A 22,323-nucleotide genomic window follows, 5' to 3' on the forward strand; every position below is an offset into this window, starting at 1 on the left:
ACATCGCTCGAAATCCCATGCGTTAATTGGAGTGATGGCTAAAAACCAACCTCTTCTACCCCAACCTAGGGTGGAGGACATCCAGGATGAGAGTGAGGTGCATCAAATACTCCCGCCTCGTACTCTACGAGATAATTTACAACTGGTTGGGGTGAGTATGCCCTCATGCATGGTTTTTCCTTAGAATACAGGACATGTAAGACCTGTGTCCTAATCCGTACCATTCCGTTGGCTTCCGCGGTTCTTCCGGTCAAATTTCGGCAACCTTCGCACCATATCCGACGTTTGCGCGCGATCTTAAGCCAGGTCCCGCACACCGACGTCGGCTCGATCCGAAACTTATGTCTTGGCGATCGCGTCGTCGCCGCGGTTCCAACGCCGTGACTTGCGCACCGAACCGATACCTAGGCAAGAAGATGCCGATCAGCGTTCATTCCGAAGAAACACCGCGCGTTGCGGATTTCGAGGAAATCTCTACACAATTAGTTCCATCAATCAACCATAAATGCATCCCATACCTCAAGTACATCAACCCATTCCCCCCCTTTTCAAAAGTCTACCCTCTTTCCACCTCACCACTCCTCTTTTTCCCATTTTCAACAACAACCATACACCTTTTACAATTTTTCAACCCAACCCATCACTCCATCACCTCACCTCACCCATCCATATCTTCTCTCTCTCCCTCATTTCTCCAAAAAGACAATCTCTCCCAAGCAACTCAACCCCCACACGTCCAAGCTTTCTCTCCCTCCCAAGTGTGGTCCACCTTCCCATCTTCCATCTCAACCATCAAAAGTCCATCAACCTCCATCAAAGTTGGAGCTAAGGAGCATTGGAGTCTTAGGGACCAAGAAGAAGGAAGATAAGGTGGGTGATTTGTCATTATTTTAAAATTTAGGGCCCACTTGTTGGTGGGACCCATTTGGATGTATGTGATTTAATCAAGAGGGCCTAAAGTGGCGGGGTTCCTCTATCTCACCGTATCTCTCTCTCTCTCTCTCTCTTTGTAATGGTGTGGATCCCACCAATATGTGCTACATCTACCCCGTCCATCTACATCAGACGGTGTGGCCCACTCTATTGCAGGTGATGATCCACACAATCCATTGTTTGGATGGACCCAATGTTTTTATATATATATAAATATATGTATATATGTTATATTTTATATAATATATATAATATAATATGTATTATATATATAATATAATATATATATTATATGCATATATGTTGGTGGGCCACATCTACGTGGGACCCACCACAATAATATGTTTATGTATGTCGTCTAGCGTCCGTTGGCAGACAGTGATGTGCATGGGCTGTAATAACGAGCTAGCCTAGAGGAGGGAGTGGTGGGCCACTCATGCAAGCCCCACCTTGATGTATATGTAAAATCCAAGCCGTCCATTTTGTTCCCCATCTCATTTTAGGCGTTGAGTAGAAAATGAAGTTGATCCCCTTCCTTAGCGGGCCATACCATAGAAACAAGTTTCCTACCTTTGATTTACTCCCGGATGCTCCTGACATTAAAAACCACCCAATATTGGACTCTATGGGTTTGTATCGAGCCACAGGGACTGATGGCTGGTGTGGATCTTACTGAAGCGGGCCCCGCTTGGGAAAAACTGCAAAAAAATGAATATTCAAAAAAAAAAAACAAAAGGAAGGTAAGCGCTGGCCGCTGCCGAAGATGCGGGCGCTGCCTGGCCGACAGACGACGGCGGGGGGGACACTGGCCACCGTGGCCCCAATTTGATGCGTTTTGACCATCAACACTGCATTTGATGGGTCCCCTCCCAGGTCCACTCCAAAAATCAGCCGCAAACGGAACTCATGTGGGCCACACCATCTAAAATCATGTAAAGACATGTCTAAGCATATAAAAACACTTGGTGGGGCCTACCTGAAATTTGGATGCGGTTGAAACTTGGTCTGTACCCTTAGCCAAGTGGGGCACACATAATGAGCGGGCTGGATTTGTGGACCACATCACGGTGGGCCCCCTGTCCATGTGATATATATATATATATTTATACATATGTAAATAAATAAAATAAAATAAAATAAAATAAAATAAAATAAAATCAGCACGGTGGGGCTCCCTGACCGTGTACTGAGGGATGAAAACAATAAAAATAAATGGTGGGCCCCACCCACGGTCCGTGTGACCTTATGAATAGTTTGGGTGGAAAATAAACATTCCAGTGGGCCCAGTCCAGTGGGTTCAGGTAGCTTTATGAACAGTTGGGTGTAAAATAAACATTATGTTGGGCCTTAAGTTGGGTGGAAAATAAACATTATATTGGGCCTTAGGCTGGGTGGAAAATGAGCATTTTGGTGGGCCCCACTTATGTAAGTATTGTAAACCACACCCTCGATTAGTGTGGGCTCCATCATAATGTATGTGTTTCATCCCACTGTCCAACTGTTTTGGAGATAATTTAAGGCCCATTATGGAGGCCCATCTTCATGCATTAGTGGTCCTTGTTGAGGCCCACCTTGATTTGTATTAGGCCCATATTATGAGGCCCATTGAGGCCCACCTTGATATAGATATGGGGCTCATGTTATATAGCCCATTTGATGTATTTGGGTCCTTGGGTCAAGGCCCAATTAGATGTACAAAAGGCCCATTACAATGTATGATTCATGGAAGGCCATTCCTTGGGAGCAATGTTGGTTTGATGTCCACATTGAATGGATAATGTTAGTTAAATGTCCGCATTATAACTCTCCCTAAGGCCCACTGATAGGCCCATAATTATGGTAAGTAGGCCGTCTAGGGCCATCTCGATTATACCTAGAGCCCATCTCTTTATACATGTTTAGTATAGATCCATGATTCATGATCATTCGCACCATATGTATGCCTGATGTGAGGAGTGACCGATCATAGCATATACCTTTGGATAGACTGTTTATGGGCTCCCTGATAGGCGGAGTTGCCTCATATAAGTGCATGGTATATACAGGGCTGTTGCATGACTGATAGTGTGATTCATGCACTTGCATTTGTGTGATTGTAGTTACTGTATGCCCTAGCCACATCAGGGCCATAGCCTCCACAGACACATCGTGGATGGCAGGATTGGAAACTAAAAATATTTGGTTCTAGCATACGGGCGCCATAGACGTCCCTGGGTGAAAATCTCTAAACCCGATGGTACCAGAGGATGACTCCAACGTCGAGACCGAGTGGATATATGAGCGCATGAGGGCCGAATACCAGGAGGCCGCGTCTCCCACTGTGTCGTGGTCGGTTGGAAAGGAGTGTGGCCTTACTCACCCGAGGGTAGGGGGCAATACTAGGCTGAGTTTGACCAGCTCGCGAATGGGTCCGCTATCGACGTGCCGGATAGGTATTGGCAGACTATTGGCCAGGCGGATAGTGAGGTTTCTTATGCTCACTTGGACTGTGCGGCTAGGAGAGTGACAGTGTCATTTGGAGTGTATTGAACCCCGGTGATTATCCAGAATGAGAACTATACTGATAAATGATGAGGTTTGGCATGCTTGAGTTGTATCTCGCATCGCATGGCCATGTTATGGCCGATAGCATTCATATCTTGCACCGCATAGCCTTGGTACGGCTGATTGCATTCATGTACTCATCACCATGATTCCGCATTCCTCTGACCTTGAGTTCTGAGCATACTTACATTGCACACACTTACACCACCCTCTAAGCTTTCTATAAGCTTATGCACGATTGATGCGTGCAGGTGACGCTAGGACGCAATCATAGCCTCGTCGCAGCCGAGCTTCTGGAGTTTTGTTTCTTTTGTTACATTGTATTTTCCCTTTCAGTCGCATTGTACTCAAAATGTTTTTGATCATAGTGGATTTTGTGGTGGTGTTCCTGTGGTTATTGTTTGTGGGTTATACTTTTGTTATGCTCATTATGAATCAGACTGATGATTTGAAACCCTCCTTGTAGTCTCCTAGGATCGGAACCTGGTGAATGGGTGTCGGGGTTCGAGAATGGGGTTCTACGGAGGCTGTCGGCGCCGGATTCGGTGATCGGGAATTTTGTGAGCTCGGTTTCCGAGTTCGGGGCGTGACAGGACACATGGATATCAAGCCAGGGGTGATTGAACTCCTATCTAAATTTCATGGGCTTGAGTAAGAAAATCCATATTTACATCTGAAAGAGTTTGATGAGATCATAGCTACTTTATACTTTCCTAATGTGTCTGATGCATCTGATACAGTCAGGTTGAAACTCCTTCCCTTTTCTTTGAAAGAGAAAGCTAAGACGTGGTTACATTCACTACGTCTTCGATCTATTGACAGATGGAATGACATGACAAGGGAGTTCATAAAGAAAATTTTCCCATACCATAAGATGAACACCCTTAGAAAGTCGATCATGAATTTTGCCCAAAGGGAAGATGAATCGTTCTTCCAATGTTGGGAACGGTTCAAGGATCTTGTCAGTTCATGCCCACAACATGGTTTTGAAACGTAGCGCATCATGAAATTTTTCTATGATGGCCTGACATCTCCCATGGGCCAATTAGTCGAGACGATGTGTATGGGGAGTTTATGAATAAAGGTGTCGATGAGGTGTGGGACTACTTTGATAAGCTTGCTGAGAACACACAATCATGGGACATCTCCCCTAGACTGAGTACTACGTCTAGGCCGACTCATTCTAAGGAAAGGGGTGGAATGTATCTCCTGAAAGAGGATGATGATATCAATGCTAAAGTGGCTAATCTTACCAGGAAACTCGAGGCCATGGAATTAAAGAAGGATAAGGCTAAGGAAATTGTTTACGGTATTTGTGCTTGCAACATTCACACTACTGAAAATTGTCCAAGTATATCTACCTTTCAAGAGGTACTGAATGAGCAATCTAATGCCGTAAGCAATTATCAAAGACTTTTCAGTGGGCCCACCTCTAACACATACAATTCTGGTTGGAGAAATCATCCAAACTTCAGTTGGAGGAATGGACAAAGCGCTACACCTCAAGGTTTCCTAAATCAAATTCCAATTCAAGAGAAACCTCAAGAGGATTCGGTTCTAAAACACTTTCAAAAGTAAGAGCTTTTTAATCAGGGTATGATACAAGCCTTTCAAGGCTTTACAAAAGCGATACAAGAACTTAAGGCTGAAAATACGATTGGGAACAAGGGGAGCTTCGCAGCTCAACCTCAATCCTAAAATGCATTATGAAGTTAGCGACCCATGCTCTTTAAATTAGATGGAGCAAGCTAAATCCATCACCACTCTTAGGAGTGAGAAGATCATTGACAAAACCATTCCGGTTATGGCTAAAAAGCCTAAGGACCCAAAAGTGGATAAAGAGGATGGATCTAACCATGACCCACCAGAGTTAGAACCGGAACCTTAAGGGAAGTCGATTACTCCATTTCCCGAATGGTTGGTTCATAAATATCTCTCTCTAACTCATGATATTTTAGAGGTGTTGAAATAAGTGAAGATTAACATTCCTCTACTTGATGCGGTGAAATAAATACCTTCATATGCCAAATTCCTAAAAGACCAAATCTTCTTGACTGAGAAAGTGAGTGCCATCCTAAAGTAAGATGTGCCGTATAAATTCAAAGATCACGGTAGCCTAACCATATCATATGTAATCGGGCACTATCGAATTGAGCATGCACTTCTTGACTTAGGAGTGAGCGTCAATCTGATTCCCTACTTGGTATACAAACAGTTAGGTTTGGGTAAATTAAAACCCACCCTAACCACACTACAACTTACTGATCGCTCTGCTCGTGTATCAAGAGGGATAATTAAGGATGTGTTGGTCCAAGTCGACAAATTTTTCTACCCTATCGATTTTATCATCCTGGATATCGAACCCATCGGTAACATGAGCAGTCAGATTTCTGTCATTCTTGGTCGCCCATTCCTCGCCACCTCAAACACAATTATCAAGTGCAGGAATGTTGTCATGAGTATATCTTTTGGGAATATGACATTAGAAATGAATATCTTTTTCAACACAGGAAAACGGTTAGAAGATGATGACGATTTTCATGACATTAACATGATTGATGCTTTCGTGGAAGATAGGACACCCTTTACCTTATCCTCTGACCCTTTAGAGATGTGTCTGGCCCACTCCCATGATTTTGATGATGACATAATTAGGAAGACGTGTGCCATGCTTGATGCTGCGCCGGTACTTGAAGTTAACTGGTGAAGGCCACAATTTGAAGAGTTGCCCCAAACTTATGAAGTGCCTCTATCATCTAACCTCAAGCCACCAAGGCTTAACATAAAACTTTTATCCTTTGATTTGAAATATGCATATTCAGGTTAAGATGAGACATACCCGATGGTGATCTGTGCCCACCTTGTAACGCCCCATACTTTTCAGTACTTGGGTGTTACCGTATAACCAAACTTAACATAAATACAAGTCAGGCTTAAGTAAACATTCACGTTCATCCTAGTTTAAATCTGACTGTTAAAAGTAGTCCGCACCTATGTATCAAGCTATCCATCCGTTAATCTTCGAGACAAACTACCATGTCATCAGCGCAACCCACTGTTAGGACTTTGGTGACCTCGATAGAGGGATTAAACCATCCAGTAATATTTAATAAACCTTGATAGAGGGATTAAACCATCCAGTAATATTTAATAAGTATATTTTCTCTATTTATTATATTATGAACATTACACAAACATAGATGTATTTTGATAATTTATTTATCATATAGGAATGTATGAAAATGTATCGATATGTATATAGTTAATGTATATAAAATATTACAAAAATATTATTACATTAAACAAACATAATGAATAATAGTTTTACAATGTACAAGAAATTTTAAATATTAATGTAGTATTAAATATCTTTATAAATATGTATACAGAAGACTTTAGACATTGTAATAGGATAGTATATTACTTAGCAACGTGATTTTAAATATGACATTATACAATTTTCAATTCATATATATGTGTAATATGATATCGTATATTATGAATTATATCTTAATAAATATGTGACCAATAGCATGTATATAGCAATATGTAACACCAAAAATTTTATGTATATATGTGTGTGAGATTTTAATTATTTTAATTATAAGTAATTACAAAAATAATAAAAGTTATATTAATATTAGAATCAGTTAGTAATATATGACGAAAGCCCTACAAATGACCCATTGGGATTTTTAACCGTTGACATCCAACTTCGGGATGATCCGACCTTTAGACCGACAAGAATCCCCAAGTAGGACCCTAAATCTAAGTAAATGACCCACCTAAGCTTTAGATCTGCCCCATCTTGGGCAAGATATCCTAATAGGACCCATATGGCTAGATGAACTAGTTAGATCCACCAAAACCACTACGGTGGCCCCACATTGGGGTGCATGTACACTGGTGCTAAAGCACCTGACATGCACAAGACCGTCAGCCTGGTTAAAACAGAGCTAACCCGAGCCTTCTATTAAAAGGTAAAACCTCTCTCTCTCTCTGCGTTTTCGTTAGCAAGCGGACTGACGTCCGTTTTGTCGATTAGTGGCCCACCTACACCGGCCATCTGGGAAATCCAAACTGTCCGTCTGGTTCGGATGACCCCTCTGACCAAAACCTAGTAGGCCTCACATGTAGACGCGACATGGTGGGTGTATAAGCATCGGAAAAAGAGGGTGGTGTGCAACCACATTTTCAAAAATGGAAACTTTGTCCTGTTGTTGCCACGAGGGCGATCCTGTGAGGAGAAAACTTCTCATCTTAGCCCTCCGTTCGGGCACATCTTGGCTGTCCATTTTAGATGTCTTTTAGGGCTTTTAAAACCACGATTGTTCTCCATTCCGCCCACTATTTTGGAGGCGGTCTCGGCCTGAGGAGATCCGGACCACTGGTTATTGATCCGACGGTCCATGAGGGATTAGGGCGTGCATAAAAGGCATGTGGATCAAGGAAACAAGAGCTAACCCCTCCATTTTCGCAGCCGCAACCATGAAACTAGCCGTTTTCTCCTCCTCCCGAACCCACCACCCAAACTATCCTAAAGCTTCGAAAAAGCTTATTCATAAGCTTCTTAGAGCCCATATGAACCATCCCATGCAGTCAGATTTGAGAAAGAAGCCGTGGTTGGGAGTCTGCCATGAGAGCCCACCGTCTTCCCCACCGTCCCAAACTGAGCCAGACTCGATTTGAGAATGCCATCTATGAGCTGGATTGTTTAGTGGTACCATGGGACCTTCGACAGGGAGAAATGGAGTGGAAGGTGGGAAGGTGTGGCAAGAGAAGAGAGGAAGGTGGCCCGTTGCACCATGTTGGCTCGACTAGCTGGATTTCGAGTTGGACCTGACGCCTGGGACTGAGTCCAGACATTGCTGGACCTATTTAAACAGGGAGAAGGAGGAGGAACAAGAGAGTGTGGAGAACGAGCCGCTGCCCGTTCATCGTGCCACACACACGGTCGAATCGTAACTGAGTTAGCCGGTTTGGGTAGTCGGACTGAGTTGTGTTTTTGCAGCAAATGGAGGTCATACGTGCTGGTTTAGCTACACTAGATCAGTTAGTGCTGTGAGCTCTAGACCAAAATCTGTTAGCTCAGTTTAACTACCGAGTTGATTCAATAAGGTTAATTGAGTCTGTCAACCAGATAACTAAGTGGGGACTGGTTTACTCCAACAACCTCGCTAGACGTGTGGGCCTGTGATTGGGGTAGAAGTAGAAGAGAGTAGAAAATGAAAGAAAGGAAGAAAAGAAAGGAAGAGGGAAGGGTGGTTGGTTGAACCAAGTCAACTCAGTTTCAAACCAAGCCAACTCACTGAGTCCGGCTGACCCGAATCCCATATTATTCGGTGACTGTACTCAGTCAGCAAATCAACGATATTTGGGCTCTCAGTCCCGATCCTAGTGCTAGGCATCGTCATCAGGTAACGTTTCCAACTCAACCGAGTCGGCTCAATGAGTCAATGTTTCCTTTCTAGTCATTGTATTAATATCACTGTTGCACGCTTACTATTAGGATTGCTAATATTATATATGATTAACCATTGACGGGTAATTTATAATTAAAATTAGTGAATAGTGTAATTTACTTACCATTCTTAAATATTATCATAATATTAATTATCATCATGATGATTACTATTAACATGTTACGATAATATTAGTTGTTATGAATGAAGCTACCATTAGCGATATTGGCATGGTGTCCATCACTTGAAAATATTATCTTTAATAATAGGTTATACTATTTTATTACAAATTTGATACTAATTATTACTAGGGTCACAAATAATAGTTGTATCATTAAAGTTAAATTATAACTAACCATATTACTATTACATTGTATTTAAGTTGCACATACATCATAAGTTCTACTCCTAGAATTAAACCCTAGAATGTAAACCCTAAATTTTACAATAAAACCCTAAAGGGTAACCCTAGGCGATGATCTTAAACCCTAGGTGGTATGCAGAACTTGGATCTAATTGTACAAGTTCCTGATTTATGATAGGGATTGATTCTAAGGAAGCACGCATTCTCTAACAACACTAGTAGGGAGTTCAAAGTATAAGGTGATGATTCTTCCCCTTGAACTTTTCATCTTCTCATTAGCTTAAGTCATAGTTTTTATTTAAATTCATAATTGATATCTCCCTTTACAGTCACATGTGTTAGCTGGTGGAAATTGAATTACTGTATTACATGCTTTATGATTATACTGTATAATTATTCATGCTTATGGATTATTCGTGGATTGCTTACGGAACTTAAATTGGTACATTAGTGGAAAATTTCCACATATGAATGTGCACCCATACTTAGGATGTAACTTCACTAGTTGTAATCATAATAGACCTTCGACTTGGTGGTTATTGAGTGGTGGTCTAGATGGATCATTGGTGTGGGCCTACCATCTATGGTTGTTGTGCCCAATGGTTTTTAAGGATGGTCTTTATCGTATGGTTTTGATATTCGCCCTATGTGGCATATTTTGATACTCACCCTACGTGGTTTTATTTGATATTTTTCCTATATGGGTTCGATGTTTTATGCCATGCAACCATGCGATGGTAAGCCCTATGTACTGTAATATGATTGGCTACTAGTCGACAGGTTTCCATTAAACATCCTAAGATGGTAGTCTCATGAGCCGAGGATGGTAGTATGGGACCTATGCCCGAGATGTCGGCCTACGCTGGGCCATGTACTCCCGTAGTGACCATGAGTTTATTTAAATTGGCTGGTTGTAATTGGATTAATAATGGATTGGCTAATCATGCATGCATGACACAGACCAGCATCTATTGCTATCATACATGATGTACGTATTGTTCCGACTGGATGATGTTTTCCAGGTTCGATAATTTCGACTAAATGATGTTTCCCAGGTTCGATGATTGCATGGGTGACGACCCACTGTCCGCACGGATGAGCATCCCTGGGGCGATGATTTCATTCACGCATCCATGCATCTAATAAGACCTGCATCATGTGTTATTTCGTATGCTTTGTTTTATAATTATACTTACCTAATGCAGCGGTGTGTAATCTTGAGGGGAGTTCACACTAAATTGGTCACTCATCTATCAAATATATAACCGTACAGGTAGCACAGGTGGCTTAAGTGGCTTTCAGGTTTAGGCTGATGAGGAGCCGGGTACAAGTGTCAGGGTTGCATGGTTGTATCTACCTCGAGGAGCTGCGCGGTCTTGCGGCTTATGTTTACATTCTTATGTTATTTTTCATGTACGAAATCATATGGATTCTTGTATTTGTTATATCGAGACATTGGTTTGTATAAGTCATTATGGGCAACCTCTTGCATATTCTAAATGAAATTTAAAATTTTCCTTTATGCTTGCTTGTCCATTCTATGCTCATCTACTTACTCTGATAAAAGAAGAAAAAGGATTTATTTAACCATCCTTTAAGGTTAACACCCAGGTTTTTGGGAAACGGGTTGTATACTCGGGTCCTGAAAAGTCGGGGCGTTACACACCTAGAGATAGAACAGGAGAGTATGCTCATATCTACTCTCATTAAGCATAAGGGAGCCATTAGATGGACGATTTCAGATCTCAAGGGAATTGACCCCTCAATTTGTACTCACCGCATTTATCTTGAGGTAATGCGAAGACCGCTCGGCAATCACAACGCAGACTAAATCCAAACATGAAGGAAGTGGTTAAGGCCGAGGTTCTTAAACTATTGGATGTGAGTATCATATACCCTATATCTGATAGTCAATGAGAGAGTCCAACTCAGGTGGTTCCTAAGAAGTCCGGGATCACCATCGTAGTCAATGCCAATAATGAATTCGTGCCAACTAGAGTTACTACCAGTTGGAGAATGTGCATTGACTGCAGGAAGTTGAATACCGTCATTCCTTTACCCTTCATTGATAAGATCTTGGAAAGGTTAGCTGGTCATTCCTATTATTGTTTCCTTGACGGGTATTCGGGAAATAATCAGATAGAGATAGTCACTAAAAATAAGGAAAAGACCACATTTACATGTCCTTACGGCTCCTTTGCTTACTGAAGGATGCTATTCGGACTATGTAATGCCCCTGCCACCTTTCAGCGATGTATGATGAGTATCTTTTCTAACATGATGGGGAAATATCTAGAGGTCTTCATGGACGATTTTTCTGTCTTCGGTATATCTTTTAGCGAGTGCTTAGAAAGTCTTAAATGTGTGCTGAAAAGATGTGAAGAAAAGAACTTGGTACTTAATTGGGAGAAGTGCCATTTCATGGTTCATAAGGGAATTGTCCTTGAACATATTATCTCGTTCAAAGGAATCGAGGTAGATAAGGTAAAAATCAATCTTATCTTTAACCTACCTCCACCCAAGAACATATGGGATGTGCAATCCTTCTTAGGACACGCCGAGTTTTATAGAAGATTCATAGAGGACTTTAGTCTTATCTCTCGTCCTCTATGTAATCTACTTCAAAAGGATGTACCATACGAGTGGACTGAGTCATATTAGGAAGCTTTCACTAAGCTTAAAGGCATGTTGACTAGTGCACTTATCATACAGCCACCCGACTGGAGCATTCCGTTTGAACTTATGTGTGATGTGTCTGATTATGCTCTTGGGGCGGTTCTAGGCCAGAGAAAAGATAACAAACCTTACGTTATTCCTTATATGAATAAGACTCTAAATCTTGCCCAAGTGAACTACTCGACTACGGAAAAGGAACTCTTGACCATAGTGTTTGGTTTGGACAAATTTAGGTCCTACTTGATCGGATCCAAGATCATTATTTACACAAATCTTACAGCGCTCAAGTATCTTCTATCTAAGAATGATGCTAAGCCTCGCTTGATAAGGTGGATCCTCCTACTCCAAGAATTTGACTTAGGAATTAAAGATAAAAATGGAGTAGAGCATGTAGTGGCTGATCACTTTTCTCACCTTAATCCCTCTGATTCCCTTGAGACGACACATATCAATGACATGTTCCTTGACGAATAGTTGTTCACAGTCTCCCATTCACCTTGGTTCGTTGATATCGCTAATTATCTTACCACAGGTTTCATACTGACACATTGGACTGCGCAAGATAAGAAGAAATTTTTTACCAAGGTGCGCAACTTTTTTTGGGCTGATCCATATTTGTTTAAATATTGCCCAGACCAATTCTTAAGGAAATGTGTGCCAGACGATGAGCATCAGAGTGTCATCTCCTTCTGTTACTCACAGGCTTGTGGTGGTCACTTTTCTGTTAAAAAGACCATGGTCAAGATTCTGCAATGTGGCTTTTACTGGCCCATTATGTTCAGGGACACTCATGAGTTTTACAAAGCTTGTGAGCGTTGTTAGAAATTGGGAGCATTGTCCCGTCGAAATATGATGCCCTTGAATCCCATTCTTATCATAGAGGCATTTGATTGTCCGAGCATCGATTTCATGGGACCATTCCCCTAATCTTTTAGAAATCTATATATTTTACTCACCGTAGACTATCTCACTAAATGGGTTGAAGCGATTCCGTGTTGGAATAATGACCATCACACGGTTATTAAATTCCTAAAAGAGAACATCCTTTCCCGATTCGAAACACCTCGAGCCATCATTAGTGATGGGGGCTCACACTTTCGTAATAGACCATTCGAGAGTTTAATGAAGAAATACGGTATCTATCATAAGGTGAGCACCCCATGCCACCCACAGATAAGTGGGCAAGCTGAGATTTCCAATAGGAAAATTAAATACATTTTGGAGAAAATAGTTAACCCTGACCATAAGGATTGATCAATCCGATTGACCGATGCCTTATAGGCTTACCGTAGTGCTTTTAAAACCCTTATTGGAATGCTTTCCTTTAGACTTGTCTATGGGAAGGCTTGCCACTTGCTTGTGGAGTTGGAACATAGAGCCTACTGGGCGATCAAAAATCTAAATTTCAATTTGGACAATGCTGGCTAGCTACGCAAACTTCAGTTGAATGAACTCGAAGAAATCCGAAATGACGCGTACGAGAACTCGAGAATTTACAAGGACGAGATGAAGGCGTTTCATGACTAACATATTTTGTGGAAATCATTCACGCCTGGTCAGAAAGTTCTTTTGTATAATTCTCGATTACATCTCTTTCCGGGTAAGCTTCTATCTCGTTGGACCGACCCTTTTACGGTCATCAAAGTTTATCCTCATGGGGCTATCGAGATTCGTAATCTAGATAATGGCAATGAGTTTAAAGTGATTAGACATTGACTAAAGCCATTTGTCGAGAAATTTGATGTAGAGGACATGTCCATGCCTCTGACTGATCCTGTTTACCAGGATTGATCTCCTAGTCTGATGGAGGTATAGGTAGGTTTCCCGCTTTCATAAGACTAGGGTAGTTTGCTTTCTACATGCTTTTAGGATAATTTGCTTTTGTTGGTTTCACTCTTGTGTTGCCCCGCTCTCACGCTGATATCTTTGGAAAGCCACTTAATTCTTTTGTTCAGGTACTATCTTTCCATTCCTTATCTTTTACTCTCATTGTCCTATGTGCATTACATGTTTTTTTCTTCTACATTGAGGACAATGTAGATTTTCGGTTGGGAGTGGGCGATTAGGTCACCTAATTAGTGTTTTCTCAGTCTTGAGCAAAATTTGTGAAAATTTGTGAAAATTTTAAAATTTTTTCCTAAAAATTCTTGTGAATTCAAAGTGATTTTAATGGCCATCGTTGATTTAGAATTATAAGATACGGAGTGTTGAGGATTTACATCTCTTGGATTTAGCTATCTGATAGATTCCACAGTTGAGTTCGAATTATCAATCTATGATTAGAAGTTTTAAACATTGATTGAATCATGATTTCACATGTCACATTTCGCTTACACATTGAGGTTTCACTTCGATATTGAAGGATTAACTTGGTACTCACTAAGCATGAAAGAAACCAACTTGAGAAATTTTACTATCATGTTTATAACGAAGAATTAAAAGGGTTGGGCAAATGGTCTTCACCATTGGTTTGCTCCGTATAGGAGAAGGTTCGATTTCCCAAGGTTAACTTTTGGAAAGGGTTAGGCGAATGGTCTTCACCATAGAGTTGTTCCCTATAGGTGCGGATTTGATTCCCCTCCTTGGTGTTAATTCTAATCGAAAAATCAAAAGTTGGTTGATTGAAAGGATGATCTGTGAGACAAGTTCTAGTTTAGGTTTTGGTTGTCATGAATTCACTTATTGGTTACCAATGATATCATGAAATAGAGAAGTGAATCTTAATGTTGATAAGCCGAGATTACACTATACACTTATGGATCCTAATGTTTAGAATTTTTTCTAATTTATGGATTAATACTTTGAACTTGATTATGAAGTCTATTGTGCGCTTGAGTATATGAGAAAGTAATACCCAGCATTCATGAATCTTAGACTTTTAGTATCTGGATTGTTTTCAAAATTCACTCGAGTTTTTAGAGATTGTCCTGTAATTCTCAATTTATTTTTCACATACTTTGCTTGGGACTAGCAAAATGCTAGTTGGGAGTTATGTTGAGACCCCAGTTATTATCGAATTTTACGAGCATGATACCATTTAATGCCTTATTTTAATCATGTTTGTGATGCAAGGTGACTTTAGGAGCCTAGATTGGAAAAGGGTACTAAGGGACCAAGATCGAAGACTTTACATGCCTGGGATTCGAGAAAATCTAGTATGTCACAATAAAAAGGCCTGAAATTCGTCCAGAATGCAAGATCATAGGGTTCCCACCATTCGTTCGGTTTGAAACTTGATATCTGGCCTGAGGACCATTAATTAACCATACATGTTGAATTTCAGCCCTTGGATCCTTGTCAAAGCGGCACAACGGTCAGATTAGCTCATAAATGTCTATTTTGGGCCCACTTGATCACTAGATATGCTTCAAACTTGGGCTCAACCCCTTAAATTAGCTGAAAGAATGGATGGATGGATTAGATTGCTTGAAACATCACGATGGGACTCATTTACATGGAATGAGTGTGCATAACACACGTGCACTGGAGGTGCATTGAACGTAAAGTCGGGTCAAACCGACTTTGACCCACACCCGCTTGACTTTCCTATATAGAGAACGGAAAGTCTCTATGTTCTTTATGCAAGGTCGTCCACTGATGATGTAGTGGCCCACCATCATCATCTGTTTGGGTGATCCAAGCTGTCCATTGTGTGTAGACCACAATTTCTCCCAAAGCCTTGTTACTTTTATATGTTTGTATGCATGCATCCAAGCTCACACCTACAAGGAGTACACCATTATGTCGATTGATGGTGTGGCCCATCCGAAACACGGATTCACTTCAAACTTGGGCTCGCGATTAAGGACTAATGTAGCGGCTCGTAGAATGGATTTAATTCTCCATACGTTCAGTCGAAGTGGACCCCACCAAGCATTAGCGCAGACCCTTCCGTGGGCTCTGTTGCGCATGTCTATGAGAACCGACTGTTGTAGGCCAGTTCTGCAGTCAAGGAGACGGTTGGATCGTCCATCTGGACCATCTAAAATATTCTCAAGGTGTGGCCGACCAGGGCCAAGAAGACTGAACGGCTCAGATTTGCCGTTGGGGTTCTTCCATAGTGCCAAACACGGGTCGAGTGCAAAGGCATTCGCTGCACAAAATAGAGGTGTGTAGACCGGCATTTTTGTGAACCACATTGCGTAAGAAAGTCAGTTCCGTATTCTTCACCGCCATAGCCCAACCGACCGACCTCCTGACAAATATAAAAGAGAGAGAGAGGAAGAAAGAGAAAGGCATTCAAGCTGGGACGTCTGGAAGAGACAGAGAAAGAGAGAGAGAGTTTTAGAGTTTTTTTGGCTTTATTAGTTTTCTTATGAATTTTTGGAGAGTTAGCTAGATCATGTCTGGTTAAACCTCTTAGCTAGGGCTAATAGGTGACGCCTGTAGTGTGATGGGCTGACTTATATGGCTTTGATTTATGTTTAGACTGCACTGATGTTGATTCTAGTTTGATTAATAGGAATGCTTACAGTTTTTAATGATTTGTTGTGACTTAAATTACAATAGATCTGCAATGCATTTGAGTATTTCCTTTTCATTATTTTGATTGTGAAGATAGGAAGTTCTGTTGTTCACCATTGCCCCTTAGACATGGTTGGATGATGGAATCCTTCCTAACATTCACACATCTTTCTGATTGGTTGTGGATTGGTTTAATTCTATTGTTTACTTTGTCTCATGGGCATGGTTTTGTGATGGAATCATCTCTAATTCTTATACCTCTCATCTCTTTGAAAACTAGATCGAAGGAAGTTCAGATTAAGTTTTAGTGACATATCTTCCAATTGGATGAAGATGGGACTCGAAGTCCAGTTAAGTTCATGAATCGAGCGTAGATCTCCCTGATCTCTACAAGTGGATCCTCTGAATCCATAGTTTCCTACCTTTAAATTTTCTAAAGTTTTAGTTTACTATTTCACCATTATTCCCTCATATTCACTTGATTTAGATTTCATCTTTTTCTAGTTCTATTTGTGGTAACTTTTAGGTTATGTACAAGGTTCAGTCCCTATGGATTCGACCTCGGTCTTACTGAGATTATTACTATATCACAACCCTATACTTGGGGTGTGAACAGGCGCGTTCGAAGTCAAGTTTCAATGTTAGGAAGGCGGCCGAGGGCGCAGTTTCTTCGGTTGCCCTTCATGTCAACCAGGTGCTACATCTCTTGCCACTTGTAATTAAAGAAAGGGCTAGCTGGGCTCCCTCCAAAGAAAACAATGAAATAGAGATGCAGGATCTCCTTGATGAGTTTGATAAGTTGAAGATTTAGACTAATCGATCGCCTCTAAGCTCCTTATTTCTATTTTCCCTATGTAGCAATGCAGTCGATGACTGTCAAGGCAATGAATAAATTCTAATATTAAATAAAATTTGAACATACTTTTGTTTAAGCCATACTGTCTGGTTTAGATAACAGCTTTAGCAGTTAGCTTGGCCCCTGCATTCTAGTATACACGTCCAATACTTAGCCATTTTTTCTCATACGCACCATACCTTGGCCATGCTGGTAACGTTTCATTTTTGGGGCAAATCCCATTTATTCCGTTGCATGCCCTTGATCGCAGAAACGGTTCATTCATCCTCGAATGACCAACTGTCACATTGCATCCCATGCGCATTAACTGCTACATTTTCACTATATAAAAGCAGTCCTTAGGGTTCAAATTGTACCATGAACCAACTCGAACCAGAGCCTTTGTTGTGAAAACTTCATCTTTCATGGACTTCTTCGCCTTGTCAATTCAAATCATAGAAGAAATCTTACATGATCCCTTTCCCTTTTTCAGGGATGCTGCTAAGCTCCCTGCAGATTGCCAGCCTCCCCAGGAGATTCTGAAAATTATTTCGGAACTCTAGCAACTTGGGGAAGAGTACTCCCAAGCCGACCAAGAGCTCGAACGATGTATTGCCACTTGGGCTTAGGGTAGAATTAGCATATTCATAAGATGGTCGATGATTGTCTGCAACCCTTACATGGTTAATTAACTCTCTTGGTGGAAAACTTCCATTCTTTTGAAAAGATAACAAATACCGGGATCACCGTTCATGAGATTTTGGTTCATTCCTTAGTTATTTGCCATCGGTCCGAGGGCAGTCCTCGCTCCGATACCAATTGATGCAGGGACAGACATGATAAGGTTGATTACCGTCTTCCTCAGGGGATAATTACTCCGAATCCACAGAACTTTTTTGGACTCGTCACAGAGATTCCTCGAATCCACGAGGAAAAATAGGAAATGAAAATAAATTCTAATAAATTAATTGATGATAAAAATGAATTTATAACCTTTTCAATAGTGATATCAAACCTAGTAAGAAGTTTCAGAATCAAACTCCAACTCAAACTCCCTACAAAACATGACTTACTATAAATACTAAACTTATTATTAATAGATGGTCATGATTTCTACTAGACTTCATGGTTTTCGGCAAAAATAGTAAGTGTTCAATTTGGCCTAACCATGCTATTCTCCTAATTTTCCAAGCCCTTTTTATGTTGGCCACGATTCATAAAACTGAAAGATCAAGAGTTATGATCGAACTAAAACTTACTATTAATAGCAAAAATGAAAATAATATTAATTTTCAACCATCGATCTGATGGATTCTCGTAAATCTGGCATGGGCAACTTGGCATAGTGGGGTTGGTTGGCTAAAGTAGCTTCTCCTGAATAAAATGATTTTTTTTTTCTTTCTTTCAAAAACACAATTGAAAATAAAGTTTTGCTAATTAAGAACATAATTTAGATAAGGAAGTCATGTTTTGATATCGCAAGCTAATTTCCACTACACAATAGCACCTGCTAGAATAGCTAGCTACTGGTTGTTCTAATACGGGCCGGCGTTGGAAGTACTGGTTGCAGATAATCGACAAGTTAAGGAACAACAGTTTGGTGAATTTTGTTCATGTTCTGAGGGAAGGGAATGGTCCGGCAGATGGGATGGCCCAAATGGGGTCTGAGTTTCAAGGCTCCGTTCTTACTCGAAATGTCTTCCACCTCCCTCCTTAAATCAGGGGCCTTCTTTTCCTTGATAGAGTTGGCCTAGGAGTCATTAGCAGGTCCGTTCAGGGGCTGTCAGTGGGCCAGGCCGGGTAGATAGATGGAGGTAGCTTCGATAGGCTTCTCCTGGGTTTTTTTCCCTTTGGTTTAGCCCGAATGGTGGTTGTGTTGTACAGGTCTTTCATGGTTAATATAGTACAAAATTATATTAAAAAAGAAAAGAAAATAAGAATTGCTAGCTGCTGAGTTTGTGTCAACATTTTAGATGAATCAATCATGATTCAAGAATATGAAAATATCATAACAAAGCAAAGATTGAGGGGGTTAACATGTCATTCACAACAAGGATTGCAACCAGCAAAATCCACATGATGCTTACTAACAATGGGTCGAAGTGACTGAAACTATTTCAGAGATTTCAATTACTGCATGAAAATTAGTGGGATGCACCCATTTCAACCTGAAACTCCTCTACGGTGCCGTATATAAATAAGCAAGTCTTATAAGGTTTCATCAACTAAGGTGGAAATAGGCTAGACAATTTTTAAAGGGAGGGCTTTGAGGTCCTATTTCCATCCTTTACTAGAGAAATTTTAGCTCAGAATATCAGGGTGGACAACCAAGTTGCTGTCCCAAGTGGGCCGCGCCACTCTTATCAACCATGTTCTGAATAGTATCCCAGTTCATGTTTTGGCAGTAACTGATATCCCTCTAACTCTTCTGAATAATTGATAGAGCCTGTGTAAGTTTCTTCTGGGGCTAGGATGGGATCCACAGACGATATCATTGGTTGAAGTGGGATCTAATTGCTTGTCCCTCCAGCAGCTGGGTGACTTTTGTCAGGGCCAAATATTCTATGGATTTAGGCAATACTGATGGGTCCTGCATCTCCAGTCATGCATCTCCCATCTGGAAGCGGATCTGCTTGCTTCTCCCAGTCATTACAACCAGGTCCCGCTAGATCATTGGTAAAGGTGAGCTGGATTTTTGAAATGACTCCTGGTCGGGGCAAGGGCTTCTCTCGGCTTGGCAACAACTTCCTTTGCCTCCTCAGATGATTCAAGTCAACGTGTTCATTGGCCCTCAAGGCTGGATTGATACTGGTAGAGCCAGATCCCTCCTGCCGTCAGAAGTCGTGGATCATATTTCAGGTGAAGGCATCCGCACTTCCCTATCGGAGGATAGAAGAAGCTGGGCCCCCTCATCTTCTGGTAGATTTAAAGTTAGATCGGCTTGGAGATCTTGAGACCAGCTGGGACAAAGTATCCATGGGCCAGATGGGTCTGACACCCCCTAATCCCCCTGAAAATCTCCCTTTTTTCTTGGAGGATTATCCATAGAGCAATCCAGTGGATGGTAGAATTCAAGCAAAGGGTGTCCGGCTAGCCTTCAAGTGCGTTTGTTGCCCCACTCCCCTTCAGCTCGACTCAGAATCGATTGATCATTTCTTCTCAAATGGTTTCGCAGCTAGGAAGGTTTGGGGCCACTTCCAACCTTTTTTCAGGGCAGCCGGCGCTTCTCAGCTCTCAGCTATGGGGAGGGCTACATTTGGTGGGCCCTGGCCACATATTCTGACCCCCTCTTTCACCTGCACGTCCTCCTCCCCTCTTTCATTTTCTGGGAGATATGGCCGGAAAGGAATAGGGCTCTCTTTGACAATTCTATTTTTTTGCCCCTCGAAGGTGATTGCCCAGGTTCACCGATGGATTGCGAGGATCAGCCCATCCATGCCCCTCCCTAAACACCTCAATAGGCTCTCGAGCTTGCTCCTCAAGCAGCTGCGCATTCTCTGGCCATCGTCAAAGTAGATTTCCCCTCGTGTTATGAAATGGCTTAGGCCCAAGCGGGGTTGGATTAAGATCAATGTCGACAGGTCCGCCCTGGGGAACCCAGGCCCTTCGGGCGGAGGGGGTGTTGGTAGAGGTTGGGACAATAATTTTGGATATGGCGTAGGCTCAAGCTCCCGAGCCGAGTTTCGTGCTATTTGGGAGGGCCTCAGGAGATAGTTGAAGTGGCTAGCGACTCCAAGTCCATTGTGGGGATCCTTACGAATAATTCAAATCCAGCTTGGTCTTTGTGCTACTGGTGTGCAAGGGTCAGGGCAATGCATGATGTGTTGGACATTTCCTTTGCCTACACTCCCAAGGAAGCGAATGTGGTGGCAGACCATCTGGCTAGGAGAGGTAGTGCATCTCAAGCAAGTTCCATCTTCAGTTCTCAGGCCAATCTCCCTAACATTACTAGGGGCCTTCTCTCTCTCTGTTTTTTTTTTTGGATATAGTAGGCTTAGGTTACTTGCGAGAGGCTTAGATTCCCTGTTTTTTCTTGCTACATGATAAGTGCGGCATCGGCTTTGTGATGCGCACTCAAAGTCAGTGTAAATCCCCCCTTTCTGAGAAATATACAGTGCAACAAGTTTCTTTTTTTCTTTTTTCTTTTTTTTTTTTTTTAAAAAAAAAAAAAAAAAAAAAAACCCCTACTCATTGATGTGTGGTAGGATTGAAATTATCTGGGCTTATGTATGTAAGCATGTAACGTACTCCAATTTACTCTGAACCTAAAATTCATTCAAATTCAACCTACATATTATCTCCCAATCCAAATGAGACATTCATCCAAGTCACATTTGTAACATAAAAAAGATCTTTCTTAAAAATGCTAACAAATCACCACTCAGTTGTATTCTCTCAGCCAAATTAGAAGGTCATAAACAGATTGAAAAAAGAATCAAGTTACCTTGGAGGTCAGCGCATCTAAAGCTGGGTAAGCAGCAGTCTCCAGTTCTGTGGTACTTGCATCAAGAAAACTGCAAATGGCTTCCAACGCTACCTCCAGGGCCCGGAATTCAAACGGAGACCCTACATTGCATGAGTCAGCCCCATCAGGACGTCCAACAATAGCATACATCTAGATGAAAGAAAGCAAAATCAATTCTAAAATTAAAAAAAAAGAAAAAAAGAAAATGAAAAGAGCTGATCATACTAAAAAACTTATGCAACTGGAAGCACCGGATTTTGCTAAAATGAAGAAACTAGCAATCATGCCGAGAAGAGTCACAAATCCCATAAGGGACTTACATAATTTCAAATATTAAGAAAAAAAAAAAACCATAATGGTAGGTGAAAAGATGAGAATGTCCACACTTACAATGCCTTTCACTAGTAGCCCATAAGAGAGAATAATTTGGTATTTTACCTTTATTTTTAAATAATAATCCAAAAAATAACAAACCACAGTAACTTCTCTCACATGAGCCTAATGTGAGATCACACATGTGACCCTGTGGGTCCCATGTAAGTGATCAAGTGGTGTCCACTGGTGGGGATCCACCATCCAC

General features: G+C 41.4%; 1 protein-coding gene and 1 non-coding gene across 3 annotated transcripts in view; both read right to left on the minus strand.

The window, feature by feature from the left end:
- The window catches only part of LOC131233628 (magnesium transporter MRS2-I-like), a 45,448-nt gene that overhangs the window by 21,688 nt on the left and 1,437 nt on the right, over positions 1–22,323 (minus strand). For both annotated transcript variants that reach the window (XR_009165301.1, XM_058230411.1), the window contains exon 4: positions 21,723–21,844. Coding sequence is in view for 1 of the 2 variants with exons in the window: in XM_058230411.1 (XP_058086394.1) it covers positions 21,723–21,844 (122 nt within the window). In the remaining variant the exon portion in view is untranslated. The remainder of the gene's footprint in view (positions 1–21,722; positions 21,845–22,323) is intronic.
- LOC131234136 (small nucleolar RNA R71) lies at positions 4,358–4,464 on the minus strand. The gene has a single exon (XR_009165545.1). It is a non-coding gene; the product is annotated as a small nucleolar RNA R71 (small nucleolar RNA).

This window comes from Magnolia sinica, chromosome 18 (genome assembly GCF_029962835.1).
Source record: "Magnolia sinica isolate HGM2019 chromosome 18, MsV1, whole genome shotgun sequence".
In the NCBI taxonomy this organism is placed as follows: domain Eukaryota; kingdom Viridiplantae; phylum Streptophyta; class Magnoliopsida; order Magnoliales; family Magnoliaceae; genus Magnolia; species Magnolia sinica.